The sequence below is a fragment of the Cryptococcus neoformans genome, chromosome 1, assembly GCF_000149245.1.
Source record: "Cryptococcus neoformans var. grubii H99 chromosome 1, complete sequence".
Lineage (NCBI taxonomy): Eukaryota > Fungi > Basidiomycota > Tremellomycetes > Tremellales > Cryptococcaceae > Cryptococcus > Cryptococcus neoformans.
The window spans coordinates 719,424-732,767 of NC_026745.1; the positions used below are offsets into that span (position 1 = coordinate 719,424).

Genomic DNA, 13,344 nt, shown 5'->3' on the forward strand with positions numbered 1-13,344 from the left:
CCTGTACGTCGCGTCGTCCCCGCAAGCGAATGGTTTATTTGTTCTGTCTTCGAGTTCATTACCACGCTACAATTAATTACTACTATAGCTTTCCTTATAGATCCAAGCTGTTCTATATTTCTGCCAACCGTTATCTGCAATAAGCCCGATGAGTTTGGCCAATCCAGTACAGTTACTACATAAGCCCAGCTCGACCCATCCATCACTATCGGATGGGCCGGATGGGTTTGATCGCTCATGGTTCATGGGCAAATGGGGTGTTGTGTGGAGTACTCTACCCATGTGGAAGGTGTGTCTGATATTTTCTTTACAATGACGGCCAACTAGATGACTTTGTCTAACAAGGACAAGAAAGGTAAGTTGAACTGTCGTGGCAAATGTGTGTGATACTTTCCGTACCAAAAAAGTGAATCATTGTGCGCGATAGATGTAACGATCACGTACACCCCCGTGGCCAGGCGCTGTGAAACACGAATTGTCGAATTTGAAGATTTAGTGGAGTATAAAACAAGATCAAGCACGGACGGCAGCAAAACTAATACCAGCAAGTGTCAGGATGAGGAACCTGGCAGATGTGCTAACGAGAATGCAGTCAAGGGAATCGATACTTTGTCGCCCGGGTAGATAACCCATCCTTTTCCAACGACTTCACGAGATTCATCCTGACGATACATGTATATCTAGTTCTAATGGAGCTACTTTTGATTGGAAAGGCAAAGGACTTCTGTTCTTTGTCCATTCTCATTGGGAAGTGCTCGGGTATGGAAAGGATGTCGAACAAGGGCTAGAGTGGGCTGTTACCTGTAAGTATTATTTGTGATTGACTTCCTCCCTAATGATTATGGCAAGATTTCTCCAAAACCCTGTTCACCCCAGCAGGTATCGATATCTACGTCAGAACTATCCCCTTCTCATCTAAATCGCAAAATTTGACCGCTCGCGAGGTGTTGTTGCAACGGTTGGTAAATGAGATTCAAAACATCGATGCAGATAGCATAAGGAACCTGGCAGCGCAGGGGTTTAGAGTTCCTGGAAGCGTCTGATCACATTAAGTGGTTTACGTTTCTCCAATTGAAAGTAGATATTCATATATATATCCATGTCATAATCCTTGTATTGCGGATCTTGTAAGGAATTGTTTATATTGACAAGATTTCTACCCCATCATCCGTGATTAATACTTGATGCTCAAATTGCGCGGCCCGAGCTCCCGTCTGAGGCCGTAGATTCCTCAGCATATCTTCCTGAGTAATGTCATGCATACTCACTTCTGTGGCTAGGGTCCATCCATCATCCCATATATCACCTCTCGCGTTGACGCCTTGTACGAGACAGGGTTCAATAGTGAAACAGTCTCCTGGCATCATCTTTCCCGGTTCTGAGTTCACTTAAAACAGACAGCGAATTAGCAGTTAGCAATTATCTCTCTCGAAGAATAACGGATGGACTTGGGATACATACCATCATGGAAAATCCAAGGTGGTTGATGAAATACTTTACCGATACCATGTCCTGATATCTGTGAATTCACGGAGAATCCATGTCTTTTAGAAAACTCCCTGATTCAATAGTTAGACTGGGTGTTCCTTTTATGGCCTTTTGAAGGGATGAACTCACCCAATTACCTTTCCGATCTCGCTGATTTGCACGCCTGGTTTACACGCCCGAATGCCCAGATCTAGCGCTTCTTGGGTAGCGGATACAAGCTCACGCCCGAGCTTGTCTACTTCAGGAAGGACAAATGTGGCCGATGTGTCTCCATGATATCCGTCCAGATAAATCGTCAGGTCGATATTTATGATATCTTGGGGATGTAAAGGGCGGCTGCGCGAACATGATTAGTGTCAAATTTTCTTTCGCCAGCATTCGACTTGCTCGTCAGGTATACCATCTAAACACCGTAAGTAGCTACACATAAAGGTATTTAGGAGCTGACCTACGAACAATAACGTTGTTGACCGACGTCGTGCAGCTTTTAGGATAATTGGAGTACCCCAGAGGAGAAGGATAAGCGCCATGCTCAATAATCATTTCATGAATGGCTTTATCCACCTGGGCCGTCGTTATTCCTGGCTGCTCAGTGATTAAGTCACATAACTACAGTTTGGGAGAAGACTGAAATGTTTACCTTTACAATATCGTCGCCCGCTCTCTTCAAAATATCTGCAGCGACTTTGCAAGCCATTCGGACACCCCTTTCCTCTTTACTGCCCAAAGTTATCCTCGCTCCTTCAACTGCGTTATCTATTCCCATGTCTGGAGTATTATGCTCCCCCCAAGGGGCGGTAGAGAAGTTACCTGGCACATACTGCGGGCGACGGATATGGTCTGGGACTGGCAGGGGTTCTGGGTAGGATGTGATGGCTGAGGAAGAGGAAAGAAGTGGATATGAACCAAAGCGTGAAGGGCCTGAATGATATGCCCTTCTTAGTATCTGTGAGGGTACTCTGAACATGGATCAGAAGTGACTTTTCTACTTGAGACTACAACTTGTCTTTGTGGGTAACTGAAAGCTTGCTGGTCAACCTCCACCCCACCACGCACTTGCCTGCTGATGTGAAATAAAATGAGTTGTTTGTAACCATGGGACACGTGCCACAACCCGGGAATAACGGTTCTATCCGCTTTGTGCCTGAGTGGGGCTTCGGTCGTCGCGACACTGATATGCTGGTCATCACCACGCTCACGCACTTTACATTCACGATTCGACATTGCTATTTAACTCATCCGCTGTTTCTGCTCCCCCATCTCACAAACTCACTATGGGTACGTCTACACCATTTCTACCAATCTGGCTCTGCTCACTGTATTTCAGGCTTCTTTACTCACTCAGCAGAGGATGACGTCCTTGTCTCTGCCTCTTTCCCTGAAACTAATGCATTCGGTAGTAAGTCCTTTCGAAACCATATGCTACATTTGCTGATCATCTGAGCCAGATGTCGTCAATGGGGAGGACAACAACATTTTGATCCACTTGATTAACTCCGGCTCCAAAAACTACACCCTCGTGTCTGCTTCTGCCAGCTACCATGATCCTGCCAACCACTGGGCTCTGGTAAGTAATACTGCCTTCGTCTGTCGGACTGTAATTTACTTTTCTTTCGACCACAGGTGAAGAATGCGACTACTTTGAAGTATGGCGTCCCACTTGTTAGTGGCGCTAACTTCTCCGCCCCTTACCATGTCTACTCTGAGTATGTTTTCATTCCTGGTTTGTTATCTGTTCTAACGTAAAGTCAGATTCCGTCCCCAGGAGCTTGGTCTCACCGTCACAGTCAATCTTGCCGAGACTGGCACAAAGGATTTACATTCCATTACTGCTATGAACCGGACAGTTTCTATCGTTGAAGCCCCTGGTTCATGGCTCGATTTCCAACTTATCTTCCTTTATCTTATCCTCGGTACCGCTCTTACCCTTGGTGGGTGGTGGGCATATGATTCCTACTTTGCACCCAAGAGCAAGGGTAAGGGGAAGAAGAAGTCCGGTCTTGGACCTAAGAAAGTCCAGGCTGTTGTGCCCGGGAAGGACAGTGTGTATCCAGAGGTCAAGCCATATGAGGAGGAGTGGATCCCGGAACAGCTTCTGAAGAGCAAGCAGAACAAGCTGAAGAAGAGAAACGTAGACGGAGCCAGCTCAGCTGGGGAGGTAACCAGCGGCGGTGAGACAAGTGGAGCGGAGGGTAAGGGGAAGAAGAGGAAGGGTAAGAAGGCGTAGGGTGTTTGGGCTATGCATGTGTTGTTCAACTCTCGCCGTTTAGGAGGTTTGGACGAGCACTTCAGTCGCAGCACCTGAATCGTCATCCTTCTAGCCATTACCATCATCCGCGCACGATTTTCGATGGTTATTTAAATTCAGAATGAACTGTAACAATGAGTACTGTATATGTACTAACAGAAGTTAAATCCGCTAGAGCATGTGAGCTACGACCTCAAATGTCTACCCTCTTCAACAAATCGGAACCGGCTCCTCCACAGTAAGTGGAAGGGCAGAAGGGCACCAGATGAGTCAATCTATGATGAATCCTCTAAGCGAAGATGTCTTACGTCGCTGATGGATGGGACAATGACAAGGGTAGCATCTCTAGTCTTTAAAACGATGAGTGTCCATGCCCTTGCCCTTGTTAGTGGTATTCAGTGGAGGGCTAAGAGAGGAAAGCAAGGAAGGAGAATTCGAGATATGGGCGGAAAAAGTGACAAAGTTCAGAGATCAATAAGTAGAGGAAGTAATCTGAATGATGCGGAGATCTCAAGGGGCCCAGAAAATATGAGTTGACAGATGGAATTGATTGCTGATGCGACAGATCAAGATATGTACATATATGTAATTGGTAATTTCAACAGCCATGATCAATTAATAACAAAAAAGCCATCATCTTCAAGTTAATAACGTACATTTACAAGCTTCTTCACCGTGGGAAAAAAATTGATTTCCTTGCCACCAACAGCATGAAAGAAAGTTGGCGCGGCGAGTCTCGCGAACGAAGAGAACGGCACGAACGAACTGTTATATACGGAGCAAAGCGTAACAAAACAATATCCATTGAACCACTATCTACCTCAATCACATATTCACAAGCATGTCTCTGCCCGTTCGTGCGGCTCGACCTCTTCTTCGAGCTTCAACTCTCACAGCAGCGCACCGTATTGCCGTCGCCTCTGCCATTCGACCGCTTTCCCGTGCGGACTGTGGAGAGTGTGGGTGTGTCAGCAGCCGAGCTTTCGGCACCACTCCCCTTCGATTTGGTAGCGGTGAAAGTAAGCTCATAGGTCTCTTCCCTGAATAGCATTGCTAACGCCCGAATGTCACTCAGCCGACGGTACTCTGGTTTCTGCCCTTGCGGCTGAGCACAAATACGAATTGGAATCGGCTGCTGCCCAACCTGAAGTTCCTGCTTTCATTGAGAGCTTCAAGGCTCAAGGCGTCTGGAATATCGAAGACGCTGCCGGCTCTGATGACGTTGTCTTGACTCGAAAGTTCGGTAACGAAACGTATGTATTCAACCTTTTTTACGATCTTTGGCCCAGAATTATATTACTAACATTAAGTAGTATTAAGCTTACTTTCCAAGTATCTGACCTCGATGCTACTGCATTTGACCCCGAATACCCTCCTGCCGAAGAAGACTCTGAAGCTTCTACGTCTGGCCCTGCATCTATCACTTGTTCTTTGGTTATCACCAAGTCTGCTGCTCCGGGAGCATTGATGGTCGACCTCGAAACTTGTGACGAGGGTTTTGAGATCACAAATGTCGCCGTATATGACAAGGCCTTGGCGGATGCGAAGGGCGCCGAAGGTGACTGGGAAAGAAGATCCAGGTATATGGGTCCTCGTAAGTAACTTCTTCTCTTAGTTCATCATTGGAGGCCTACTTATCCCCGGCCCAGAATTCGACCACCTCGACGAGACTGTTCAAGAGGCATTTGGCTCTTATCTCGCTGAGCGCGGCGTGGACGAGTCCCTTGGTAAGGTCCGGTTAGGTTCCACACTTATCAAAATGCTAAGTTGTTTGCGTAGCCGATTTTGTCCTCTCTTACTGCGAGCACAAAGAGCAAAAGGTGTGTAGGAAAATATCTGATACCCGACAAGGAGCGTTTGCTAATCGTCAATTCAGGACTACGTTTCATGGATTGACCAGGTTCGAGGTTTTGTAGAACAGTAATTAGCAATTAAAGAAGGGTGAAGGAACTAGTAGCAGTAATCTTCGAATGGCAAATACGGAATTACATGCACTGCTCTGCAATATGAATTATATGGTAGTCTTCTCGAATGAGCGAATACAATGTGGGGGGGAACTACGCCACAATAATAAGGTTGCCATCGGTGTTTCGGCGATACCCGCCCGGTATCTACTGTGGTTCTGCTGTATGTGTGCGAGTATATCCTTGTCGCTGTTTTCTTTGGATTTCTCCCCCCTCCACCGGAAACGTCCACCATGTCGGCAGCTGCTGATAACCCGCACCCCCACATTGACCCAAGTCTCGTCGCCCTTGCAGCGCAGGTTCAAGCTCATGCCAATGCCCAAGCACAGCGCCATGTCTCCATCTCTACCCCTCACCGCCACATCCCACCTGCTACCACTGACAACCACCTTGGTCTCGGCTTGCCTTCAGAAGCTTTGGGCCCTGCCCTTCAGATTGATCCCTCATTATTCGAAATTGAGCAAGTCGTCAATGACGTGCGGAGAGGCAAGATACGACTAGGCGAAGATCGACGTGACGAACAAGAACTAGAGAGGCCAATACAGCACCCGAACGACACAGCGCATCACAGCCAACATCAACAACAAGCTGACCATCCGGGGGAACAGGGGGGGCTGGAAGGTCATGGGGGGCTTGGGGATACGTCCGACGGCTTGCAGATGGACGATGAAATTGACCCAACCTTGCGGGAGATCGTTAACAGTCTCACTAACGCTCAACAGGTATGTTGATCCGTCAAAGACTCTGGCGTCTGCTGATTAGTAGATAGTCTTCCCATCTGAATGGCCCCGGGCTATCACATGCCCAAGCAGCTGCCGCTATTGGGGCTCACTTAACGGACGCCGAAGAACGTGAAAGATTACAACAGAGCTTACAAGCCTCTCTGGAGGATCTTACGCACGCCAGTTTTGGTATGTTTGTCAGATATTAGACATGGCATCAGCTGATGTTCAACAGGATCTCTTTTTCCCCCAAATTACTCCAACTCCCCCAGTCAGGGCTTCCTCACCCTTAATGATCATCACAACATTCATGACACCGAAGTTGATCTGTCCAATCCTTCCCTTGATGTCAACGCTGAAGTCGGTTCATCCTCCACATCACTAGATGCGTCTCCCATGGCCGGTCCCGAGTCTTCTAATTCTGTCAAGCGCGGAAGGGGCCGTCCAAAAGGTTCCAAAAACAAGCCTAAACCTGGTCCACCTCCACCTAAACCTCCCAAACCGCCCAAACCCCCTGCACGGCCCAAAGGTCGGCCTCCAAAACAGCGTACACCAGCTGAGCAAGCAGAGTATGAGCTTCGAAAGCACGAGAAGGAGTTAGGAATTAAAAGGCAAAAAGGAAGACCGCGCAAATTTCCTGGCTATCTCGTCAGAGAAATGAGACTGAAGAAGAACAGGGAAGAGTTCAACGAACTCATGAGGGAGTACGAGGAGAAAAAGAGAGAAGAAGAGTTAACAAATCTTGAGATGGCTGGCGTGGATACGCAGATACATTTAGGAGAAGGGCCATCACTGGCTGATCATGATCACCATGTGCACAACTCTCATCTTCATGGAGAACACCATGGGCATCATGAGCAACATGATTTCTCGGACTGGTCGGTACAAGATGACCAGACTTTGCTCGATGTGGTTGGAGTGGGACATCATGGGATGAGTGTAGGCATAGATGAAGAGGAGCAGGACCATCATGAAGGGATGGATGAGGTATTTGGGATCAGGAGCTAGTTCTCCAAGGTGTTGAAATAATGAACAGGAGCTCAGGATACGATCTTGAACATCATAGTTGTATTGTTAGTGTCCCCAGCCGGTAATTTGAGACTTGTTGCACAATAATCTGGAATGTATAAAGTCCCCCAAGCTCGCTTTCAAGTTGGTGGGTGTAATGGACGAATAATGAATTGTTTCTTGAAACAACAAGAGGTAGCGGTTAACCTTTTCATCACAGCAATAGCTGCTACGATCCTGTATCGCTGTTCCTGTCCATCGCCCGACTCCGGCAAATTCAAAGTAATCTTATAGCAAACCATGGTCGGTCGTGCATTTACAAAATATTGTTTTGGGACATGAATCAGCTAGCACCACAGACGGCTTCTCCGACAGCTGTATTGAGGATCAAAGCTACAATAAGACCATAAAGACCCTAAATAATTATTAGCAAGAGATGTTGTACCAAAAGCTGAGTACTTACGATAACTTCGGCGAAAATAAGTATAAGGACCATTGAAACGAATACCTTTGACTCATAAAGGTATGCGCGTACACACTGTTACCCATATTAGCAACTGATTTTCCTGAGGTTGGGTAAACAGTACGACGCACAGCATCCCCGACAATCCCTATAGCGTACCCTGCCGCTAGACCAGTGAAACCACAAGCTGTGTCCATTCAGCCGATTGCCCGTATTGGAGGGGTTGGGATCCAAGCCCAGCGGAAGACTCACCCAATCCAGCAGCAAGATGGACGAACCCGGCGAACAAAGAGTAAGGTTCGGAGGGGGAGACTACCGGAACATCGTCAGATACGTAATGGTTTATATGAGGACAAAGGAATGGCATACTGTTACCGGCAATGAGTACTGACACAACGAGACCATATACCGCAATAACTACGAACATGTCAGAGGTACTTAGGTATGAGCATGCTAGAAGTGTGGTACTAACTACCGGACATCTACGTGTTGGAGGTCAGATAGGTGCGCTCAGATACAAATGACTTCGGTAGACTTACAACGACAGGAATTAGAGACTGTGACAGTGATGATCGAACATATCAATAATTTTCCAATCATAACCAAATACAATAGCCAATATAATACACACCTTCATGATAAGATCGGGTCTGATATTCAACAATCAGCATTTCGGGATGCCCTCAATTCATTGTTTCGTGTACTAACCTGAAGGTACCGAGTCCCGCGATTCCTATTCCCGCTTTAGAAGTCCCATAAGCTGCTCCAACTGTAGAAAACACCATCTGCGGCGTATTGTCAGTATTCATTAATCGGAATAGGGGATGGACGTACTGCGCTTGTGACGCCTGCGAAGCTGTTGTCTGTGAGCTAAAGAGCGAAACGATATCTTTATATGTACATACCCGAAGAATGGAGCCCATGGGGGGCATAATTCAGACATGATAGTAGCTGTTGTAGATGTGATGGAGACCAGTCGACTAAAGGAGTAGCAAGTGTAATAGCCCGCCGAAGTTACCAAAGACCGGGATCAAATTCACGGGGGAAAGGTAATATGATGATCCATTGTGCCTCATATTGGAACACGTGGCAACCACGCTCCTGCGAACGACCGCCAGGCAGCCAAACCACCACTACTACTACTACTACAACACTGCCGCTACTACACACGACGGAAGCAATTCCACGTCAGAGCTCATTCGCGCTTTATTCATCCATAACCTTTGCTCCTTCCACCCAGTTCCATATTTCCATTTCTATTCCATAACAAAACAACAGTCTTCTACACAATGCAAGGAAGACTCCCCCAAATGGTGAGTCCATCGGAATGTTTCCATTTTCTTCTCATGCTCATCTCATGCAGCAACCCACGGTCGTCCTCCTGCGCGGTATGTCCAGCTTTTTCTACATCACCGCGCGTCTTCGCCAGCTCTCCCGTTATGATCTTGTGAACTGCAGCTGACAATCTTCGCTCTACTTTAATAGAGGGCACTGACACCTCCCAGGGTACCCCCCAACTTCTCTCTAACATCTCTGCTTGTTTGGCTGTCGCCCAGACTATTGCTACAACGCTAGGGCCGCGAGGAATGGACAAGCTCATCGTAGATGACAGGGGTCTGGCTACTATCTCTAGTAAGTGCACTATAACATTTTATTAGTTTCGTTTTCTAAGGCTGACTGAACTTTTCAGATGACGGTGCAACTATTTTGAAGCTTTTGGATGTTGTCCATCCCGCGGCGAGGACTTTGGTAGACATAGCAAGAGCTCAGGATGCCGAGGTGGGAGATGGTACCACAAGTGTTACCCTACTGTGAGGCTTTCGCTGCGTATACCTGCATAACCTTACTTATGAACCAGTGCTGCGGAGATCTTGAAAGAAGTACGATCTTTCATCGAGGAAGGAGTCTCTCCTCATGTGATCATCAAGGGACTTCGAGAGGCTAGAACTTTGGTGTGCCCGAGTCAGATGGAATCTTCTTTTTGCGTGCTGACATATAACACAGGCTATACAAAAAATCAACGAGATTGCTGTGACAATAGACAAATCTGATCCGGCGTACGTCCCGATCGGCTCGTTCTAGTTTTTCCAACTAACGAAACTTTTAGGAAATTCCGCGACCTTCTCATGCAATGTGCCGCCACTTCCATGTCTTCCAAGCTCATCCACTCCCAAACTCCCTTTTTCTCCAACATGGTTGTTGACGCCGTTCTTTCTCTTGATCAAAATGATCTCGACGAGTCTCTTATCGGTATCAAGAAGGTTCCTGGTGGTGGTATGCAAGATTCCAAACTCATCAAGGGTGTCGCTTTCAAAAAAACCTTTTCGTATGCCGGTTTCGAACAGCAGCCCAAGAGCTTCAAGGATCCCAAAGTGCTTTGTCTGAATGTAGAGCTTGAGCTCAAAGCCGAAAAGGACAACGCCGAAGTACGAGTGAATGAAGTCTCTGAATATCAGGCTATTGTCGATGCCGAGTGGAGCATCATTTACCGCAAACTCGAAGCTATCGTCGCTACGGGGGCCAAGGTCGTACTCTCCAAGCTTCCTATCGGAGACTTGGCCACTCAGTACTTTGCCGACCGTGACATCTTCTGTGCCGGTCGAGTTGCAGATGGCGATCTCAAGCGTGTCGTCCAGGCCGTCGGTGGATCCATCCAGTCTACATGCACCGACATTGAACCTCATCATTTGGGTCAATGTGGTAGTTTTGAGGAGAGACAAATTGGTGGCGAGAGGTTCAACTTGTTCGAAGATTGCCCCCAGGCCAAGACATGTACTTTGATCTTAAGGGGGGGAGCGGAGCAATTCATTGCTGAAGTGGAAAGAAGTCTGCACGACTCTATTATGATTGTTAAGAGAGCAATCAAGAACAATTCCGTCGTGGCCGGTGGTGGCGCTTGCGAGGTAAGCAATGTTTTCACACATGTCAGTTTTAGGCTCTAATATGGTCCATTCAGATGGAGACATCAAAATATCTTCGAGCTCATTCTCGAACCATTATGGGTAAAGCCCAGCTAATCGTGGGTGCTGTCGCCAAAGCCCTGGAAATCATCCCTCGACAGATCTGCGACAATGCCGGTCTTGATGCTACGGATATCCTCAATAAGCTCCGTATGCGCCATGCTCAAGGAGAAACTTGGGCCGGTATTGACGTCGATGGTGAGGGTGTGCAGGATAACATGAAGAGTTTTGTATGGGAACCCGCTTTGGTTAAGACAAATGCCTTGAGCAGTGCAATCGATGCGGCTTGCTTGATATTGAGTGTCGATGAGACGGTCAGAAACCCCCAGAGCGAACAACCTCAGGCGGGGCCTCCTATGCCAAGAGGGGCTGCCCAACAGGCATTGAGGGGCAGGGGTAGGGGTATGCCTCGAAGATAATTGTAGAGTCGCGGCAGTAGAGACAATTAGCAGTGTCGATGCATACAGGTCATACGATAATCACAACCTTTTCATCCTCATGATATTGGGTTTTAGCGTTGTGGCTCGTGATGGCTTCAAGTCCTTTGACATGTACATGCATTCCGTTTTCTAACGATTAATAAGTATGGACAGCTGCGTTGGACGGCGACATGCTAGGCGGTGAGGAGAAAGAACAACGAACACATGAACGAATGAAAAGAATCCTGAATATCTACCACGTACGTAGACTGATTGATGATCCTGATCATCTGGGATCTCAAAGTACCACCGAAGTCTCGATCGGTCTGACGCTGTCACCATCGCCAGCAGGCTTTTTGTCAGTTTTGTCGGTAGGGTTTACAAATGGACTGCCAGCATAATGAGGGGTGACAGCTTCATTCTCATCTTCTGTTGGTGACTCAGTGGCACCCGAAAGAAGAGAAGCAATCGAGTCGGCAGACGACATCGCCGATCGATCATCTCGTCCCTTTCCGTTCGAGGAATTTTTTGTGATCTGGGTAAGCTCTTCGAGAGTAACAATGGTCGCGCCATCCCTTAGGAGGATCATTTCAGCCTTGGTTCGCAGGCTATTACGGTGATCATTTCCATCAGCAGGCGCAGGGCTGTCCCAAAGGCGAGCGTGACGCGCGTCTCCGAGAGAGCCGAAACAAACATCAGAAAGCCAGTCGCGAACCTTTTCGTCTAATTCGAGTTTCTCGGGTAGAGATTGAAGGTCGGTAATGATAGCGGCCGGAATCGAAGTGAAGGAGACTGCAACTGGAAGATCGACAAGGAAATGAGGGGTGGCAGACGGGAAAGACGACTTGATGGCTTTGATGAAATGTGTGATGATGGAAAGAATGCAAGCGGGCGTGTAGCGACCTGTTTCCTTTGTCAGTGAAGAGTTGTAAAGTGACACAGGAATCTAGCTCACCATCAAGCCTCCACTTGAGCTCTTGCACAGACCATTTTCCGAATGCATATTCAAACCTCGGTTTCAAAGTATACTCCGCTTGCCTCTTCCTTTCCTCTCTCCCTTTGAGTCGATCCTCGTCAACTGTTTTTGGTTTGATGGTGCTCAAGGCTGAAAGACCAGATACAAAAGGAGCTGGGTGATGCTTAGATGAGGAGTCCTGGAGGCCAAAGGTTGTACGGGCCGGACCAGGAGATGGGCATGGTGTAGCTGCGGGGGTGAGTGCGAATGGGGTGGGCGCAGTCAGATTTGGACAGGGAAAGCCGCCTGCGATGGTGCGTGTAATGTGTGATCAGCAAAACCGAGCAAGGCGAGGGACGGAAGGGAAAGCTAGGCCCAAAGGAGGGGGGGGGGGGGGGGAAGGAAGGATGAAACATCATGACTCACCTTGAATGACAAGTTTCCTCAAAGTTCCCGCGGCAGACCATTTTTCACCGGCGGCAATCACGGCTGGGTGGACAAGGTGAGTGGCAAAGCTGAGCTGCTCGGAAGGATCCTCTGCAGCATTGAGCCTAGACAGGAGGTAATTAGATACAGGGTATCCAGGTCGATGGGAGGACGCATGACTTACCACCTCACTTCAACCGGGTTGACGGCAAGCAAGACCTCTGCCAAGGCATCCATGCGTAGATCATCATCCTGAACGTACTCTCCGCCTCTGAAAGTAAGGACGCAGACGTTGGGCAGATGGATGGGGGTGTCTGTTTCCAGGTGGGGGTCCACAGTTTCTACCTGGTGGTCTGCGACGAAGCGGAGATCTATGTCGAGATGTTGTATGGCTGCGCCCTGGGTGGAGGGAAGTCGAAAGAGGCCGTCGGGCTGATTGAAGAAGGTCGTCCAGTGGGAAAGTGAGCGGATTCTGGCATAGGTGGGGCCGGGGGAAGACATGTTGGGCTGGAGGGAGAGCGCCAAGCGCCCCTCTCCCCCCTTATATATACGCCATGTAAGATCCCCCACCATGGTGCGAGTGAAAGGGCCCCTTTAGCTTCTCCTTTCTCCACCGTCAGGCACAGGCCCCACGACGAGAGGAGTCGCCAGTCTCCACCAGCTAGTCACGTGATATCTGCTTCAAAGGATC

At 48.2% G+C, this 13,344-nt stretch overlaps 8 protein-coding genes; 5 read left to right on the plus strand and 3 right to left on the minus strand.

Annotated features, from left to right (window-relative positions):
* Positions 1-37: 37 nt before the first annotated feature.
* CNAG_00277 (hypothetical protein) lies at positions 38-1,271 on the plus strand. XM_012190849.1 has 6 exons: positions 38-289; positions 346-355; positions 428-544; positions 593-620; positions 685-803; positions 850-1,271. Exons 1-6 carry the CDS (start codon positions 149-151, stop codon positions 1,041-1,043), a joined length of 609 nt encoding a protein of 202 aa, XP_012046239.1. The 5' UTR covers positions 38-148; the 3' UTR covers positions 1,044-1,271.
* CNAG_00278 (methionine aminopeptidase, type I) lies at positions 998-2,543 on the minus strand. XM_012190850.1 has 7 exons: positions 2,129-2,543; positions 1,941-2,073; positions 1,876-1,891; positions 1,618-1,824; positions 1,462-1,559; positions 1,269-1,387; positions 998-1,214 (listed from the first exon to the last, which is right to left on the minus strand). Exons 1-7 carry the CDS (start codon positions 2,453-2,455, stop codon positions 1,140-1,142), a joined length of 975 nt encoding a protein of 324 aa, XP_012046240.1. The 5' UTR covers positions 2,456-2,543; the 3' UTR covers positions 998-1,139.
* Positions 2,544-2,687: 144 nt separating this feature from the next.
* CNAG_00279 (hypothetical protein) lies at positions 2,688-3,995 on the plus strand. XM_012191238.1 has 5 exons: positions 2,688-2,766; positions 2,816-2,887; positions 2,937-3,055; positions 3,112-3,194; positions 3,241-3,995. Exons 1-5 carry the CDS (start codon positions 2,763-2,765, stop codon positions 3,713-3,715), a joined length of 753 nt encoding a protein of 250 aa, XP_012046628.1. The 5' UTR covers positions 2,688-2,762; the 3' UTR covers positions 3,716-3,995.
* Positions 3,996-4,461: 466 nt separating this feature from the next.
* Positions 4,462-5,780, plus strand: CNAG_00280 (complement component 1 Q subcomponent-binding protein, mitochondrial). XM_012191239.1 has 6 exons: positions 4,462-4,755; positions 4,812-4,989; positions 5,050-5,330; positions 5,386-5,463; positions 5,516-5,556; positions 5,613-5,780. Exons 1-6 carry the CDS (start codon positions 4,578-4,580, stop codon positions 5,658-5,660), a joined length of 804 nt encoding a protein of 267 aa, XP_012046629.1. The 5' UTR covers positions 4,462-4,577; the 3' UTR covers positions 5,661-5,780.
* Positions 5,781-5,897: 117 nt separating this feature from the next.
* Positions 5,898-7,784, plus strand: CNAG_07345 (hypothetical protein). XM_012191655.1 has 3 exons: positions 5,898-6,422; positions 6,470-6,611; positions 6,658-7,784. Exons 1-3 carry the CDS (start codon positions 5,934-5,936, stop codon positions 7,428-7,430), a joined length of 1,404 nt encoding a protein of 467 aa, XP_012047045.1. The 5' UTR covers positions 5,898-5,933; the 3' UTR covers positions 7,431-7,784.
* On the minus strand, positions 6,824-8,957 carry CNAG_07114 (V-type proton ATPase proteolipid subunit 2). XM_012191621.1 has 11 exons: positions 8,799-8,957; positions 8,728-8,749; positions 8,602-8,678; positions 8,525-8,543; positions 8,433-8,450; positions 8,366-8,375; positions 8,263-8,310; positions 8,146-8,205; positions 8,025-8,080; positions 7,894-7,968; positions 6,824-7,845 (listed from the first exon to the last, which is right to left on the minus strand). Exons 1-11 carry the CDS (start codon positions 8,834-8,836, stop codon positions 7,774-7,776), a joined length of 495 nt encoding a protein of 164 aa, XP_012047011.1. The 5' UTR covers positions 8,837-8,957; the 3' UTR covers positions 6,824-7,773.
* A 56-nt stretch (positions 8,958-9,013) lies between these two features.
* Positions 9,014-11,433, plus strand: CNAG_07346 (T-complex protein 1 subunit eta). XM_012191656.1 has 8 exons: positions 9,014-9,206; positions 9,257-9,281; positions 9,379-9,525; positions 9,584-9,704; positions 9,752-9,845; positions 9,898-9,950; positions 10,001-10,796; positions 10,850-11,433. The coding sequence occupies exons 1-8, from the start codon at positions 9,183-9,185 to the stop codon at positions 11,270-11,272; spliced, it is 1,683 nt and encodes a 560-aa protein (XP_012047046.1). The 5' UTR covers positions 9,014-9,182; the 3' UTR covers positions 11,273-11,433.
* CNAG_00283 (hypothetical protein) lies at positions 11,345-13,245 on the minus strand. XM_012190851.1 has 4 exons: positions 12,838-13,245; positions 12,654-12,778; positions 12,228-12,533; positions 11,345-12,175 (listed from the first exon to the last, which is right to left on the minus strand). Exons 1-4 carry the CDS (start codon positions 13,224-13,226, stop codon positions 11,571-11,573), a joined length of 1,425 nt encoding a protein of 474 aa, XP_012046241.1. The 5' UTR covers positions 13,227-13,245; the 3' UTR covers positions 11,345-11,570.
* Positions 13,246-13,344: the final 99 nt, after the last annotated feature.